General features: G+C 38.1%; 1 protein-coding gene across 9 annotated transcripts in view; it reads right to left on the bottom strand.

The window, feature by feature from the left end:
• Positions 1 to 19,316, bottom strand: part of ATRX (ATRX chromatin remodeler) — a 285,555-nt gene that overhangs the window by 6,690 nt on the left and 259,549 nt on the right. Inside the window, exon 31 of one of the 9 annotated variants that reach the window (XM_055565690.1) lies at positions 8,145 to 8,227. The exons of the other annotated variants lie outside the window; for them this stretch is intronic. Coding sequence (XP_055421665.1) covers positions 8,180 to 8,227 — 48 coding nt within the window. The 3' untranslated portion in view covers positions 8,145 to 8,179. Of the gene's footprint in view, positions 1 to 8,144; positions 8,228 to 19,316 lie in introns of those variants that run through there. 9 annotated transcript variants of the gene reach the window in all.

Genomic DNA, 19,316 nt, shown 5'->3' with positions numbered 1-19,316 from the left:
TTTATACAGCATGTTTTAGGGGTTCAATTTTTTAATGACTACTTTTCATCTTTCAAGCTTTCTTCTTCCAACATTTTTCTAATTTTTCCCTATGCATTTTGTTTTGTGCTTTTTTCAAAGTTGATTAAAAAAAGGCTAACGTAAGTCTGCTAAATTCATAAATGCTTTTGCTAAAAATCATGGCTATTCCTGTTCATAAATATTTAACACTTGTATTTATTTATTTTGCTGCACCAGGTCTCTTAGTTGCAGCATGCAGGATCTTTGATCTTCGCTGTAGCATGTGGCATCTTTACAGCTGCAGCATGAGAACTCTAAGTTGCAGCATGTGGGATCCAGTTTCCAGACAAGGGATTGAACCTGAGCCCCCTGCACTGGGAGCACCAGAGTCTTAGTCACTGAACCATCAGGGAAGTCCCTTAACAACTTTATTTTCATAATCACTTTACCTATCAACCACTATACTAACAAAAACCAAATCTAAATTAATCAAAATAGCTATAGAATAGTTTAACTGGAACATCAGTTCAGTTCAGTTCAGTCACTCAGTCATGTCCGACTCTCTGCGACCACATGAATTGCAGCATGCCAGGCCTCTCTGTCCATCACCAACTCCCAGAGTTCACTCAGACTCACGGTCCATCGAGTCAGTGATGCCATCCAGCCATCTCATCCTCTGTCGTCCCCTTCTCCTCCTGCCCCCAATCCCTCCCAGCATAAGAGTCTTTTCCAATGAATCAACTCTTCGCATGAGGTGGCCAAAGTACTGGACTTTCAGCTTCAACATCAGTCCTTCCAAAGAACACCCAGGGCCAATCTCCTTCAGAATAGACTGGTTGGATCTCCTTGCAGTCCAAGGGACTCTCAAGAGTCTTCTCCAACACCACAGTTCAAAAGCATGAATTATTTGGTGCTCAGTTTTCTTCAGAGTCCAACTCTCACATCCATACATGACCACTGGAAAAACCATAGCCTTGACTAGACGGACCTTTGTTGGCAAAGTAATGTCTCTGCTTTTTAATATGCTATCTAGGTTGGTCATAACTTTTCTTCCAAGGAGTAAGCATCTTTTAATTTCATGGCTGCAGTCACCATCTGCAGTGATTTTGGAGCCCCAAAAAATAAAGTCTGCCACAGTTTCCACTGTTTCCCCATCTATTTGCCATGAAGTGATGGGACCAGATGCCATGATCTTCATTTTCTGAATGTTGAGCTTTAAGCCAACTTTTTCACTCTCCACTTTCACTTTCATCAAGAGGCTTTTTAGTTCCTCTTCACTTTCTGCCACAAGGGTGGTGTCATCTGCATAACTGGAACATACAGTCCTTCTATTTCAACTGTAAGAAACTCAAATATAAATTACACTATAAGGACCTAGGATCAAATTTAAATTGATATACATTATTTATCATTTTATTATCAAAGTGTCTTTTTTTAAAGTCATGATGTCTTATGTCAGTCTTTTAAGGTTAAAAAACTAAAAGCTTAAAACTTGGAATCACTTATATAACTCAGTAAGAACCCTAAACTTCTGCTCTGTTAAAGTGAACCATGGATATGTCACTTGCTAACAAAAAATTTAAAATATTCACAAGCTGTGTATTAAGAAATTAAAGATGAAAACCTGGATATATAGAAAGCAAATTAATTCACTTTACAAAAGGACTTTCTATAGCTTCTAACAGCAAGTTTCCTTAGAACACACTTTCTAAACTGAGTGAATTTAATGAAGGAATGTAAATAATGACTGGTCAAAGGAAGGTACAGGGAAGCATATAGCACATTAAATTTAACCTATATTAAATAATGCTTAATGCCTGCATAAGTTTTAGCATAGACAAAGCCCACACTTATAAAGAATTTTGTCTTTCCATCTTCAACCATATCTAGAGTATACGATCCAGCACAGGATAGGAGCTCAAATGTTTGTTATATAACTCAAGATGAAAAATTCAACTCATGAGGCCCTAAGTTTTTTTTTTTGTTTTTTTTTTTTTTTCTGTACAAAAGCAAATGCTGACACCAGTTCCAACCATTTTGATACCTGGTATTATGTTAACAAACTTTTTATCTTGCCACATCAATAAACACTTGAAAGAATCATTTCATAATTTCATGAAAGAAAATGATTTTTTTAAATGGATATATCTGTAATTAAGATTTTACGATTAATTTTGAATGCATGTGCTATTTCTTTGGTTGAAAACATTAAAAGACCATACAAGGTTCAAGAAAGAAAGTCTTCTGGTGGAATGCATATATGCTAATAAATTTAGTTCTTTATTTTTTGGTTTACTTATTTTAAAATGTTAACTAAACATTTCTCTTCTGCACCAGTATAGAAATCTGCCATCAAAGCTGACTTTCTCTGGCCTATGGCATACAGAACATGTTTATCACAACTAGATAGATCTCCAAAGTTCAAAGTTACTAACCAGGCAGGCAGAGAGATAGGGCAATCTGAATTAAATTTTGTTAAAAGATAATGCTTCCTTAGATGTGTGTCTCCCATGGTTATCCCAACCCACCCCATGCATGACTCAGAAGAGAGGTATGTAATAAAACCAGATAACACTGACTAATATTTTTAGCAAGTGACTGTGCCAAATATAATTAGCAAAGTCAGCTGTTCACAAAATACCAAATAAATTACAAGATAGAAATGTTCTATGGATAATCCCAATTTCACTTCTGTCTGACAATAAGTGATGTTCTTAAAAGAACTGTAGTCAAAAATCACTTCATTTCTCTAAGACAGTAACCTAATGGAAAGAGCAGCAGAAAGTGAATTTATTTTTCAGCTGTATGCTTCTCTCTATAACAGTGGATAATAACTTAATCTAGTTATGACTGTGAGTTAAACATGGATGAAATGCTCTACAGTTACATGTGTAACAGGATGATATAAGAATAGCAGGAATAAATGAAATACCCAATTCTCTGGAAAGTAACACTATGTCAATTAAGTATAGCATTTATTTCTCAATTATAAATGCCATGATTCATATATTAACTACTTTATATAATTAGAGAAAAAGCCTTTGCAGAAATGTATGCACACACATACACATAAACAACGCTCATATATACCCTTTTTAAAAAGTGTCTGTATCCTGATTTTCAAAGTCCAAACTTATCATCTTGAAATTGGTAGAAAATAATGTTCAGAGAGGCAAAGTAACTTTTTCCCCAATCACAGAGCTACAGACTAGCTGGGATTAGAAGATAAATTTCCTGACTCCTATCCAGTGATCATTCTACCACACTGTAAAGAATGACCATTTTCTTGAGGCATGGTTCCTCCATTTCCCAGATCTATTCTCTTTAAAAAAGAAGAATTCCCTAAAGGATTCCAGAGGAAGGAGAAACTTAAGTAGGTCTATTTTTTTTCCACTTTTAACACTTCTGTTCTTTTTGAAGTTTTTAAAAACAAGTGTGTTAATTTTTTAATAAAAGAAAATATAAAAGCTGAAATAAAAACAATACGTAGACACAAACATAAAAGGCCAGTTCATGCTTAGCCTGAACCTGACAAGAACTGTTTAACCATTTTCATCTTCAGGAGATAGTCATTTTATGAAATCCCATTTCTGAAACCTTTTAATGTCTTCTCCCCACCAGATTTAAGATCTATGCTATCAAGTCAAACATGATTGCCTAATTATGGTTAGATTATGATTCGGCTTCCACCCATGCAATAATTTTCATTTTGACCCACAGTCAATTAAAATGCCAACAAATCAGAGGAAAAGTGCATGTAACCTACCTTCGTATCATTAAAAACTTTTGGACCCTTTTCCTAAAGCATTACCTCCCTCCTAACATCAAGCCAAATAACCATATTGCTTTTACTAGCCACAACACTCCCTTCTTTTCAGAATTTTTAAAATTTTTAATGGAAATGATGTTATAATTCCCATTATAAAACCAAGAGATAACTACCGGTAACATTTGTGTATATTGCTCCACACATTTATATTTTACACACGTGTGTACATAAATTTTCACATTAAAATGGGATCGTACTATACTTTGCTACTATACTTTAAAACCTACTTTTCTGCCTTAATATCTGTCCATGAACATTATTTTACACAAACTACAAAACCTTCATTGGTTTTAATTGTGTACATTATATAGATATACTTTATCATTTGGGCTCCCAAATCACTGCAGATGGTGATTGCAGCCATGAAATTAAAAGACGCTTACTCCTTGGAAGGAAAGTTATGACCAACCTAGATAGCATATTCAAAAGCAGAGACATTACTTTGCCAACAAAGGTTCGTCTAGTCAAGGCTGTGGTTTTTCCTGTGGTCATGTATGGATTTAAGAGTTGGACTGTGAAGAAGGCTGAGTGCCGAAGAATTGATGCTTTTGAACTGTGGTGTTGGAGAAGACACTTGAGAGTCCCTTGGACTGCAAGGAGATCCAACCAGTCCATTCTGAAGGAGATCAGCCCTGGGATTTCTTTGGAAGGAATGATGCTAAAGCTGAAACTCTAGTACTTTGGCCACCTCATGTGAAGAGTTAACTCATTGGAAAGACTCTGATGCTGGGAGGGATTGGGGGCAGGAGGAGAAGGGGACGACAGAGGATGAGATGGCTGGATGGCATCACTGACTCAATGGATGTGAGTCTGGGTGAACTCTGGAAGTTGGTGATGGACAGGGAGGCCTGGCGTGCTGCGATTCATGGGGTTGCAGAGAGTCGGACATGACTGAGCGACTGAACTGAACTGAACTGAACTGAATTATTCTCTTAAGAGTTTATTATATGTTTATGCCACTTCTAGGTTTTAATTATCACCAAATCTGCAATGAAATAGGTTAATGGATAAATTTTAATGTATACCAACCACTTGTTCATGCAATAATATGCCAACAACACTCAGGGACTTAGACAAGTACCCCTTACCATTATCATCATTTTAGCAAAGAAAAGACTACATGTAAGCTAACTGACTTTTAAAGCAATGAGATTCATTTATACATTTCAGAAGTAGGAAAGCAGAAATCTTTCTTTGAGAGTGTTGTATAAGACACAGTAAGAGAAAAAAGATACAGGATTTCTGATACAAAGTGTTTCTACAACTTTCCCATTTAAATTAATTGCAGCATACTGTCAATACAAGAAATAGATGATGAAATGAATAGGGCAAAAAATATCTGCAACAGGATCCTCAGAGTATTTCTTTGGGAAAAAAAGTTTTGCAAAGTCTAGTACAAGTAATAAAAACTAATAAAGAAAAATTTTATCCCAATATACAATATGATCAGAGAGAGGTGTTTTTTTTTTGTTATTTCCCCTTTAAACCATGCATTATATTAGTTGCTATAGTAACACTATTATTGAAAATAATACTGGAGCAGAATCTATAATCACTCAACCAACAGTCATCAAAATGAGGTTTAAATTATATCCAAATGTGTACCTTTACTTTTCTTTGTCTAAACTTTGTTTCTCCTTAAATAAGTGAAAAACTTATAAGCTGGGAAAACCATGGTCTATATTCTAGCTAACAACCTAAATTAGTTTGAGCTTTAAAATGACTAGTCCAATTAATAAATGAAAATTAATGATGAACTACAAGTTTAAGTTAATTACTTAGGAGTTTAAAGTATTTGGCAAGCTGACAAAAATTTACATTTAATTAATTATGAAATTAAACCTTGAAAATAAAAATTTAAAAAAACAATCAAGCTTTGCCTAGGGGTGGGGGCAGGGGTTTGCCATGTTTCAAAATATTTCGCTTGCTATCACTTTGAATTTGAGTATTATAATATCTAGAAATATCACTAGAATACTTACGTGCCACAGGATCCACTCAAAAAGCTATGAAAAAAAATTCCTTTTATTAAATAAGTCTAGATTCTTAATAAAGAAACTCAATATTCCTAGTCAAAAAAGTTTCTACTTTCAAATTTAAAGCCCATTTCTTCCCAAACTACCTAAGGGGAAAAAAATGCAACATATTTGAAAGTGACTGAAATCACTACAGATGGTGCCTGCAGCCATGAAATTAAAAGACACTTATTCCTTGGAAGGAAAGTTATGACCAACCTAGATAGCATATTTAAAAGCAGAGACCTTACTTTGCTAACAAAGGTCCGTCTAGTCAAGGCTATGGTTTTTCCTGTGGTCATGTATGGAAGTGAGAGTTGGACTGTGAAGAAGGCTGAGTGCCGAAGAATTGATGCTTTTGAACTGTGGTGTTGGAGAAGACTCTCGAGAGTCCTTTGGACTGCAAGGAGATCCAACCAGTCCATTTTGAAGGAGATCAGCCCTGGGATTTCTTTGGAAGGAATGATGCTAAAGGTGAAACTCCAGTACTTTGGCCACCTCACGCAAAGAGTTGATTCATTGGGAAAGACCCTGATGCTGGGAGGGATTGAGGGCAGGAGGAGAAGGGGATGACAGAGGATGAGATGGCTGGATGGCATCCCTGACTCGATGGACGTGAGTCTCAGTGAACTCCGGGAGTTGGTGATGGACAGGGAGGCCTGGCGTGCTGCGATTCACGGGGTCACAAAGAGTCAGACATGACTGAGCGACTGATCTGATCTGATCTGAAAGAGCTACTAAGGAGAAGGCAATGGCAACCCACTCCAGTACTCTTGCCTGGAAAATCCCATGGACAGAGGAGCCTGGTAGGCTGTGGTCCATGGGGTCGCGAAGAGTCTGACACGACTGAGCAACTTCACTTTCACTTAGGAAATGGCAACCCACTCCAGTGTTCTTGCCTGGAGAATCCCAGGGATGGTGGAGCCTGGTGGGCTACCATCTATGGGGTCGCAAAGAGTCAGACATGACTGAAGCGACTTAGCAGCAGCAGCAGCAGCTGCAGAGAGCTAATAAATGAAGTTCACATACCACCTCATATCAGATTTTGAGGTCAAGAGCACATAAACCTTGCCAAAGAGTATTTATAAATATAATCCAGATTCTCAAATTGTAGGTAAGAATAAGTTAATGACAACTGTAGAACTTGTAACTTTCAAGGAAAGAAAAGGCAGGCCTGCCAAACTGACACTTACTTGTCCTTTTTATTTGCTCAGTCGAGCCCGACTCTTTGTCACGCCATGGACTGTAGCCCACCAGGCTCCTATGTACATGGGATGCTCCAGGCAAAGATACTGGAGTGTTTTGCCATTTCCCTCTCTAGGGGATCTTCCCGACCCAGGGATCGAACCGGTAGAGATTAAAAGCTAGAATCTCCTTTGATAAGAATGTTTGATACTCAATTAACATTTAAAGAACCAGATACTATATTTAGCATTTAATCTTTAAAAACTGGTTATCCATTACAATTCTTATACATGACATATGCCATTCACTGTGAGGTAAAGAGTGCCATTCTATATTTTTATATGACTGTAGTGACTTTCTAGAGGTTGCAGCTTTCCAAGAAGAGCCTGAATTGGAACTCAATTCTTATGTTATACAATCTGGAGTTCACATTATTTCTTTAGTTTATTAATAGTGTTACATCCTCTAACTCAACCATAGACGTGCTATAAAAAGTATATGAAAATAGGAGGGAAAGTAGTTTTTTTGGCAGTTCAAATTACATTTAAAGAAAGAAAACATTAAAATGTAAAAGTTAAAATGGTTTAAAAAATGACGTAAGATCAACTAGTGATTCTTATTTTGATCAAATCTCTCCCACAATTTATACTCCTTTTAAGGTTCTAAAGTAATAAATTTGATACAAAAAGCTCAGTCATGAAAACCTCAGTAAATGAAGAGATATTCACCTACTTAATTCCCCTGTAAGTATTACAGTTTCAGTTTTCCACTGTCCCTATTCCTGGAAGTGTTATAAGACACATTTGAACCAATCAACCTCAATAACATATTTTAGGATATTAAAATGCTGTGGCACTCAAGTATCTATAGTAATTCACAATCACTGTCATTTCAACATGTTAGTTATATCCTTCTGAACTCTTCTAAATGAAAATGAAAAAAAAAAAAAAAACTGAGAGGACATATAGCCTTGCTTACCATGTTTCTCTCTGCAACAATTTTATGTATAAACATCAGTATAATTTTGCAGGAATCAATTGATTTGATTAAAAGAAAAAGAGAGCCTTTTTAATTTTAGAGGAAAGTTTAATGGCAGAATAATGGTAAAGAATTTACCTGCAATGCAGGAGACACGAGTTCAGTCCCTGGGTCAGCAAGATCCCATGAAGGAAATGGCAACCCATTCCAGTATTCTTGCCTGGAAAATCCCATGGACAGAGGAGCCTGGTGGGCTACAGTTCATGGGGTCGCAAAAGAGTCAGACATGACCTAGCAACTAAACAACAACATATATGTGTGTGTTGTGCGTGTGTGTACACACACACAGAGTTATATAACTTTTTCAGTTGGGAGGCTTTATATGTAGTAGTAAAGCTCACAGGGTCTAGAGTACTTTCCAACAGCATTCTGGGCAATGATGGAATGTGCTGTGTCTGCACTGTCTGATTTGGTAGCCACTAGTCACATGTTGGAGAAGGAAATGGCAACCCACTCCAGTGTTTTTGCCTGGAGAATCCCAGGGACGGCAGAGCCTGGTGGGCTGCCATCTATGGGGTTGCACAGAGTCAGACACGACTGAAGTGACTTAGCAGCAGCAGCAGTCACATGTTGGAGAAGGCAATGGCACCCCACTCCAGTACTCGTGTCTGGAAAATCCCATGGACAGAGAAGCCTGGTAGGCTGCAGTCCATGGGGTTGCGAAGAGTCAGACACGACTGAGCAACGTCACTTTCACTTTTCACTTTAATGCATCGGAGAAGGAAATGGCATCCCACTCTGGTGTTCTTGCCTGGAGAATCCCAGGGACGGGGGAGCCTCATGGGCTGCTGTCTATGGGGTCGCACAGAGCTGGACACGACTGAAGCGACTTAGCAGCAGCAGCAGCAGTCACATGTAGCCTCTGAGCACTTGAAATGTGACTAATGTGTTGCAGAAACTAAGATTTTTAATATCTTTTTCTTGGTCAGTTAACTGGGATCAAGAAAAGACTCTTATCAGGTTTTATTTACCACTTTCTCTTATATTCAACACCTTCTCTAAAGGTCTAAAGCAGACTCTCAATTTAAAAAACTAACAATGTATTCCCATACACAGAGAGTAGTTTTTAAACCTTAACCAAGTCTTTCTAATGAAAAATTCATTGGACAAAATCGACAAGACAAATTATCTGATGTCAGAATTGTCCTAGAAAATTCTAGATATATGGCTGTCATAATTATAGAAGGACCAGTTATTACCTGTTCTAAGAACATACATATGTAAATACATTTTAGCTGATGCTTAAAGGATACCTCTCATTACCTAAAATGAAAGCATAATAAGCCAAAGCAATTTATTTATGTGAGGATCAAATCAACTTATTGCTCTTATTTTACCAGAGACTGAAGCACAAAGAGCAAGTGATTTGTTAGTAAAATTTCTTATGTTTATTTAAAGTACCTTGTTGAATTTTTTCCCTTCTCTCTTTAAAAGAATTTTAATTTCATTATTATTATTGTGGTATAGCTGATATACAATATCATATGTTTCAAGTGTGCAGCGTAGTGATTCACAATTTTTAAAGGTTATACTCCACTTACAATGATAAAATACTGTCTATATTCCCTGTGCTATATAATATATCCTTGTAACTTATTTATTTTATACATAATAGTTTGTACCTCTTAATCCCCAACCTTTATCTTGCTCCTCCTCCCTTCCAGCTCCTCACTTGTAACCACTAGTTCATTTTCTACATCTGTGAGTCTGTTTCTTTTTTTTATATTCACTAGCTTGGTGTATTTTTAGATTCCACATATAAGTGGCATCCTACAGTATTTGTCTTTCTCTGGCTGACTTATTTCACTATGCAAATAGCCTTCAACTCCATCCATGTTATTGCAAATGGCAAAATTTCATTTTTTATGGCTGAGCAGTATTCCATTGTATATATAAATTACCATATCTTGTTTATTCATTCATCTGTTGATAAACACTTAGGTTGCTTCCATATCTTGGCTGGTGTAAGTAATGCTGCTATGAACACTGGGGTGCACATATATTTTTGAATTACTATTTTCATTTTTGGGGATATATACACAAAAGTATAATTGCTGGGTCATCTGGTAGTTCCATTTTTAGTTTTCTAAGAAACCTCTTTTGGAATTCTAACTTTGCTCCTTAATAACTGGGTAATCTCTCAGAAACAATTCCCTTACTACAAAGGGGTAATACCACCTGTAACTCATAGGATTATTGTAAGGATTAAAAGAGATTATGTTTTTAAAAGGAACATAGCACAAGCACTTGATATGTATTACTTCCTTTTCCCCATAACTTGCCTTATTTTTTTTAAAGAATACTAATCTCATTTTACACACCATCTATGAAACATTCTTGTCAGAAAGTATCTGCCATGAATCTAATCAAACTTTTGGATCTAATTTTCAGTTTACAGAATATATAAGATATAGAAATTCAAATTCACCATTAGGAAATAAATCCAGAATGAAGGGAGGGAAGGTGACTGCACTAAATTAAAGAAATATATAGAGAGACACCACAACCAAGTACAGTACACCTTGAGTGGATCCTGGTTTGAACAAAGAAACTGTAACAAACATTTTTAAGACAAGTTGGTTAATCTTAATATTAATATGGATGTGGCATTTGATGGTGCTAGGAAATTAAGAATGATTAATTTTATGTTATTGTGATTATAATTTAGAGATTTATACTAAAATATTTACAACCAAAATATATTCTTGTAATTTAAAATATTTTAGAAAAATAGAGGCAAATGTGGTGAAATATTAACAACTATTAAATCTAGGTGGTGGGTATATGGGTATACATTACATTTTTCTAGTTTGAAAATTTCACAATAGGAATAATTTTTAATTAACTTTTTAAACCTATTTTCTCTGTGATAAGGGAAACAGTAGACTATACGGCAGAATTCTGGGACAGCCCAAAGTTGAAAAGATGACTCCGTATGCATTCTAGCCTTAGTTAGCTCTCTATTTTAGCAAATCAGTTTCCTCCAAGTTACCTCTCTACAGATGTTTGAAACTCCTAAACCAAATGCAAAAATGCATGATGACGCTGTTCTAAGAACTTCATATGAATTATCTAATTAGTCACAATAACTCTATGAAGTACACACTATTTTTAACCCCCTTATTACTGATGAGATATCTAAGATCGTAATTCAGCATGGGGTTCTGGTTCCCTTCCTGACAATCACCCTGCAGGAAAAACTACAGAAGGTAAAATGAAACATGTAGTCCAGGAACTTAGAGAGATACACGTGTGTGTGCAACATCACTAGGGTGACAAAATGGGCATCATATGCCACCTGAGGCAGAGTTATTGAAAAAATAATTCAGAGTAAGCCTGATAGGTGCATTTAAGGAAATAAGGGAAAATATTAGCAATATGAAATTGAAATAAAACATATCTTAAAAGTATCAAAATGAACTATTTCAGATAAAAAAATCATTGAAATAACTAACTCAATGGATAGTTTAAGTAGCAGGAGAAGTACAGCTGAAGACTAACTTAGCTAGGAGATCATACTGAGACACTTTCACAAAAGATAGCAGGAAAGGATAAAGAAATAGGAAATGCAAAAGAAAAACTAAAAGATATGGAAGCTAAAAGCATAATAACAGTCTCAGAAAGTGAAGTCGCTCAGTCGTGTCCTCCTCTTCGCGACCCAATGGATTGCAGCCTGCCAGGCTCCTCCATCCATGTGATTTTCCAGGCAAGAGTACTGGAGTGGGTTGCCACTGCCTTCTCCAAAACAGTCTCAGAAGGAGATGCAAATAAAACTAGAGAGAATGAGTTTTTTATTATAATGGATACTAATTTCCCAGAATGATAGATCAAGAAAATGAGGCACAGAGAAGTCAAGTAACTTGATATGGTTAAGATTCAAACCTCAGTCTTGCCTGAGAGCTCTTGACATTAACCACCATGCTATACTGACTCAGTACTGAAGATCAATATATTCAGCATTAAAGATAATTAAGGAGGACTGGAATTAGCTGTGCCACTTTAGGATTTTGCAGTAACTAAAAGATAAAATCTATACTCTCCACTATCACACACCTGTCAGTTCAGTTCAGTTCACTCAGTCATGTCCAACTCTTTGCAACCCCATGAATCGAAGCACTCCAGGCCTCCCTGTCCATCACCATCTCCCCGAGTTCACTCAAACTCATGTCCATCAAGTCGGTGATGCCATCCAGCCATCTCATCCTCTGCCGTCCCCTTCTCCTCCTGCCCCCAATCCCTCCCAGCATCAGAGTCTTTTCCAATGAGTCAACTCTTCGCATGAGGTGGCCAAAGTACTGGACTTTCAGCTTCAACATTAGTCCTTCCAAAGAACACCCAGGGCTGATCTCCTTCAGAACGGACTGGTTGGATCTCCCTGCACTCCAAGGGACTCTCAAGAGTCTTCTCCAACACCACAGTTCAAAAGCATCAATTCTTTGGCACTCAGCTTTCTTCACAGTCCAACTCTCACATCCATACATGACCACAGGAAAAACCATAGCCTTGACTAGACGGACCTTTGTTGGCAAAGTAATGTCTCTGCTTTTCAATATGCTATCTAGGTTGGTCATAACTTTCCTTCCAAGGAGTAAGTGTTTTTTAATTTCATGGCTGCAATCACCATCTGCAGTGATTTGGGAGCCCAAAAAAATAAAGTCTGCCACAGTTTCCACTGTTTCCCCATCTATTTGCCATGAAGTGATGGGACCAGATGCCATGATCTTCGTTTTCTGAATGTTGAGCTTTAAGCCAACTTTTTCACTCTCCTCTTTCACTTTCATCAAGAGGCTTTTTAGTTCCTCTTCACTTTCTGCCATAAGGGTGGTGTCATCTGCATATCTGAGGTTATTGATATTTCTCTGGGCAATCTTGATTCCAGCTTGTGTTTCTTACACACCTCTATAACACTGCAAATGCCTTTCCATAAACTCACAGTATTAAGAAGAAAGGTGAAGAAGTAGAGAAAAGGGAACCCTTGTGCACTGTTGGTAGAAAGTAAATTTGTTCAACCACTATGGATGGAGTGTCCTGAAAAAATGAGAAATAAAACTACCATATATACGATCCTGTAATTCCACTCCTGGGTATTTATCCAAAGAAAACTAAATACTAACTCAAAAAGATATTTGCAAATCCAACTTTAATGCAGCATTGCTTATAACAGCCAAGACATAGAAACAACCTAAGTATAATCCATGGATGAATGAATAAAGAAAATGGGTACATACAATGGTGCACACAATTGAATATTGCTGAATAAAAAAAGAGAAAATCCTGCCATTTTTAACAACATGGATGGGTGGTGAAGTCATTAAGCTAAGTGAAATAAGTCATACTGAGAAAGAAAAATATTGTACAACCTCACTTATATGTGAAATAGAAAAAAGCTGAAATTATAGAAACAGAGTAGAGTGATGGCTACAAGAAGCTGAAGTGTATGTGAAATGGAGAGATGTTTGCCAAAGGGTACAAATTTACAGTTATAAGCTGCTGAGTAAGTTCTGGTGATATACTGTACAGTGTATTGGCCACAGTTAATAATGTTGCTGCTGTTGTTCAGTGGCCCAGTCATGTCCGAATCTTTGCAACCCCATGGACTGCAGCACGCTAGGCCTCCCTGTCCTCACTGTATTCCAAGGTTTGCCCAAGTTCATGTCCGTTGATTGGTGATGCCATCCAGTCATCTTATCCTCTGACGTCCTCTTCTTCTGTCTTCAATCTTTCCCAGCATCAGGAACTTTTCCAATGAGTCGGCTATTCACATCAGATTACCAAAATACTGGAGCTTCAGGTTCAGCATCAGTCTTTCCAATGAGTATTCATGGTTGATTTTCCTTAAGATTGACTAGTTTAATCTCCTTGCTGTCCCAGGGACTCTCAGGAGTCTTCTCCAGCACCACACTTCGAAGGCATCAATTCTTTGGCATTCTGCCTTCTTTATGGCCCAGCTCTCACAACCATATGTGACCACTGAGAAGACCATAACCTTGACTATACTGACTTTTGTTGGCAGAGCAATGTCTCTGCTTTTCAACATACTGTCTAGGTTTGTCATGCCTTTCCTGCCAAGAAGCAATCATCTTCTGATTTCATGGCTGCAGTCACCATTTGCAGTGATTTTAGAGCCCAAGAAGAGGAAATATGTCACTACTTCCACCTTTCCCCTTCTATCTGCCATGAAGTAATGGGGCCAGATGCCATGATCTTAGTTTTTTTAATATTTAGTTTTAAGCCACCTCTTTCACTTTCCTCCTTCAACCTAATCAAGAGGCTCTTTAATTCCTCTTCCCTTTCTGCCATTAGAGTGGTATCATCCGCATTATCTGAGGTTGTTGATTTTTCTCCCGCCTATCTTGATTCTAGCTTGTAACTCATCCAGCCGTGTATTTCTCATGATGTGCTCAGCATATAGGTTAAACAAACAGGGTGACAGCAGACAGACCTGTTGTATACCTTTCTCAATCTTGAACCAATCAGTTGTCCTGTAGAGGGTTTTAACTGCTGCTTCTTGACTCGCATACAGGTCTTTCAGGAGATAGGTAAGATGGTCTGGAATTCCCATCTGTTTAAGAGCTTTCCACAGTTTGATATGATCAACAGAGTCAAAGGCTTTAGTGTAGTTGATGAAGGAGAGGCAGATGTTTTTCTGGAATTCCCTTGCTTTCTCTATGATCCAGCAAATGTTGGCAATTTGATGTCTGGTTCCTCTTCCTTTTCTAAACCCAGTTTGAAAATCTGGAATTTCTTGGTTTATGTAATGCTAAAGCCTAGCGTGCAAGATTTTAAGCATGATCTTACTAGCACTGGAGATGAGTGCAACTGTCTGATGGTTAGCACAATCTTTAGTATTACCCTTCTTGGAAACTGGGATAAGGATTGATCTTTTCTAGTCCTGTGGCCACAGCTGGGTCTTCCAGATTTGCAGACATATTGAATGTACAATTTTGATGGCATCATCCTTTAGGGTTTTGAATAGCTCTACTGGAATTCCATCTCATCCACTAGCTTTATTAATATCAGGATAACTGCCTTGTCATGGTGAAGGGGCTTGCATAACTCAGTGAAGAAATGGGCCATGCTGTCTACAAGACCTTCTAGAACTAACACCCAAAAAAGATGTCCTTTTCATTATAGGGGACTGGAATGCAAAAGTAGGAAGTCAAGAAACACCTGGAGTAATAGGCAAATTTGGTCTTGGAGTACAGAATGAAGCAGGGCAAAGGCTAATAGAGTTCTGCCAAGAGAACACACTGGTCATAGAAAACACGCTCTTCCAACAACACAAGAGAAGACTCTACACATGGAAATCACCAGATGGTCAACACAGAAATCAGATTCTTTATATTGTTTGCAAAGATGGAGAAGCTCTATACAGTCAGCAAAAACAAAACCAGGAGCTGACTGTGGCTCAGATCATGAAATCCTTATTGCCAAATTCAGACTTAAACTGAAGAAAGTGGGGAAAACCACTAGCCCATTCAGGTATGACCTAAATCAAATCCCTTATGACTATATAGTGGAAGTGAGAAATAGACTTAAGGGACTAGGTCTGACAGACAGAGTGCCTGATGAACTATGGACGGAGGTTCGTGACATTGTACAGCAGACAGGAATCAAGACCATCCCCAAGAAAAAGAAATGCAAAAAAGCAAAATGGCTGTCTGAGGAGGCCTTACAAATAGCTGTGAAAAGAAGAGAAGCGAAAAGCAACGGAGAAAAGGAAAGATATACGCATCTGAATTCAGAGTTCCAAAGAATAGTAAGGAGAGATAAGAAAGCCTTCCTCAGCCATCAATTCAAAAAGAAATGGAGGAAAACAACAGAATGGGAAAGACTAGAGATCTCTTCAAGAAAATTAGAGACACCAAGGGAACATTTCATGCAAAGACGGGCATGAAAAGACATAAAGGACAGAAATGGTATGGACCGAACAGAAGCAGAAGATATTAAGAAGAGGTGGAAAAATACACAGAAGAACTGTACAAGAAAGATCTTCATGACCCAGATAATCACAATGGTGTGATCACTCACCTAGAGCCAGACATCCTGGAATGGGAAGTCAAGTGAGCCTTAGGAAGCATCACTATGAACAAAGCTAGTGGAGGTGATTGAACTCCAGTTGAGCTATTTCAAATCCTGAAAGATGATGCTGTGAAAGTGCTGCACTCAATATGCCAGCAAATTTTGGAAAACTCAGCAGTGGCCACAGGACTGGAACAGGTCAGTTTTCATTCCAATCCCAAAGAAAGGCAATGCCAAAGAATGCTCAAACTACCACACAACTGCACTCATCTCACACGCTAGTAAAGCAATGCTTAAAATTCTCCAAGCCAGGCTTCAGCAATACATGAACCGTGAACTTCCAGATGTTCAAGCTAGTTTTAGAAAAGGCAGAGGAACCAGAGATCAAATTGCCAACATCTGCTGGATCATCGAAAAAGTAAGAGAGTTCCAGAAAAACATCTATTTCTGTTTTATTGACTATGCCAAAGCATTTGACTGTGTGGATCACAATAAACTGTGGAAAATTCCCAAAGAGATGGGAATACCAGACCACCTGACCTGCCTCTTAAGAAACCTGTATGCAGGTCAAGAAGCAAGAGTTAGAACTGGACATGGAACAACAGACTGGTTCCAAATAGGAAAAGGAGTATGACAAGGCTGTATATTGTCACCCTGCTTATTTAACTTATATGCAGAGTACATCATGAGAAATGCTGGGCTGGAGGAAGCACAAGCTGGAATCAAGATTGCCAGGAGAAATATCAATAACCTCAGATATGCAGATGACACCACCCTTATAGCAGAAAGTGAAGAACTAAAGAGCCTCTTGACAAAAGTGAAAGAGGAGAGTGAAAAAGTTGGCTTAAAGCTCAACATTCAGAAAACTAAGATCATGGCATCCAGTCCCATCACTTCTTGGCAAATAGATGGGAAAACAGTGCAAACAGTGGCAGACTTTATTTTGGGGGACTCCAAAGTCACTGCAGATGGTGACTGCAGCTATGAAATTAAAAGACGCTTATTCCTTGGAAGGAAAGTTATGACCAACCTAGATAGCATATTAAAAAGCAGAGACATTACTTTGCCAACAAGGGTCCGTCTAGTCAAGGCTATGGTTTTTCCAGTAGTCATGTATGGATGTGAGAGTTGGACTATGAAGAAAGCTGAGCGCTGAAGAATTGATGCTTTTGAACTGTGGTGTTGGAGAAGACTCTTGAGAGTCTCTTGGACTGCAAGGAGATCCAACCAGTCCATCCTAAAGGAGACCAGTCCTGGGTGTTCATTGGAAGGACTGATGTTGAAGCTGAAACTCCAATACTTTGGCCACCTCATGCGAAGAGCTGACTCATTTGAAAAGACCCTGATGCTGGGAAAGATTGAGGGCAGCAGGAATAGGGGACGACAAAGGATTAGATGGTTGGATGGCATCACTGACTCAATGGACATGGGTTTGGGTAGACTCCGGCAGTTGGTGATGGACAGGGAGGCCTGGCGTGCTGCGGTTCATGGGGTCGCAAAGAGTCGGACATGAGTGAGCAACTGAACTGAATGGTGTAGGGCCACCAGAGACGGACGAGTCATGGTGGAGAGTTCTAGCAAAATGTGATCCAATGAAAGAGGGAATGGCAAACGACATATACTTGCTGTGAGAACCTCATGAAGTGTATAAAAGGACATAGTTAATAATACTGTATTGTATATTTGGAAGTTGCTAAGAGAGAAGATCTTAAAACTTATCTTCAAAAAAGTCTAACTATGTGCGATAATGGATGTTAACTTGACTTATTGCAGTGATCATTCTTAAATATACACATATATCAAATTATTATGTTGTACATCTGAAACTAACAAATTTATATATCAATCATATCTCATTGGAAAAAAGCTGGATATAAAAAAGAAGGATAAAAGAAGTGTGATGTCCTATCAAAGCAGAGTGCCCCAATTCACTATATTTTCACAAGTTTACTTATGTAACATATGTAGCACAGCAGAGTGTGGTAGTTAAAGGATATGGGGTCTGAGATCAAATGCAGGTGAAACCACTTCTCTCTGTCATAATTTCATCACCTATAAACAGAAATAAACTCTACCAGCTTTGTAAGATGGCTATAAGAATTCAATGCTAGTAAAGCCCTTAATACAGTACCTTGCTGCTGGGAAAACTGGACAACTATGTGTTTAAAGAATGAAATTAGAACATTCCCTAACATCATGTACAATGAACTCAAAATGGATTAATGGCTTAAATGTTAAGACCAGATGCTATAAAACTCCTAGAGGTAAATACAGGCAGGATACTCTTTGACAGAAATCACAGCAACATCTTTTTGGATTCGTCTCTGAGAGCAATGGAAATAAGAATGAAAATAAACAAATGGGACCTAATTAAACTTAGAAGCTTTTGCACAGCAAAGGAACCCATAAACAAAATGAAAAGACAACATACAGACAGGGAGAAAATACTTGCAAATGATGCAACCAACAAGGTATTAATCTCCAAAATATACAAACAGCTTATATACCTCAACATCAAAAAACAAACAACTCAATCAAAAAACAAGCGAAAGTTCTAAATAAACATTTCTCCAAAGAAGACATACAGATAGCCAAAAAGCACATGAAAAGATGCTCAACACTGCTGCTGCTGCTGCTGCTGCTAAGTCGCTTCAGTCGTGTCCGACTCTGTGCGACCCCATATACGACAGCCCACCAGGCTCCCCCATCCCTGGGATTCTCCAGGCAAGAACACTGGAGTGGGTTGCCATTTCCTTCTCCAATGCATGAAAGCGAAAAGTGAAAGTGAAGTCGCTCAGTCGTGTCTGACTCTGTGTGACCCCATGGACTGCTGCCTACCAGGCTCTTCCGTCCATGGGATTTTCCAGGCAAAAGTACTGGAGTGGGGTGCCATTGCCTTCTCCGTCAACACTGCTAATTACTAGAAAAATGCAAATCAAAATTACAATGAGTCATCACCTAACACTGGTCAGAATGGCTATCATCAAAGAATCCACAAACAATAAATGCTGGAGAGGGTGTGGAGAAAAAGCAACTCTCTTATACTGTTGATGGGAATGCAAACTGGTACAGTTCCTATGAAAAACAGTATGGATATTCCTTAAAAAGCTAAAAATGGAGCTGTCATATGATCCTGCAATTCCACTCCTGGGCATATATCCAGAGAAAACCATAATTCAAAAAGATACACACACCCTAATGTTCACTGCAGCACTGTTCACAATAGC

This window comes from Bubalus kerabau, chromosome X (assembly GCF_029407905.1).
Source record: "Bubalus kerabau isolate K-KA32 ecotype Philippines breed swamp buffalo chromosome X, PCC_UOA_SB_1v2, whole genome shotgun sequence".
Classification (NCBI taxonomy): domain Eukaryota; kingdom Metazoa; phylum Chordata; class Mammalia; order Artiodactyla; family Bovidae; genus Bubalus; species Bubalus kerabau.
The sequence above is the reverse complement of the archived record's forward strand: the minus strand, read 5'-3'. Positions and strand labels throughout refer to the sequence as shown.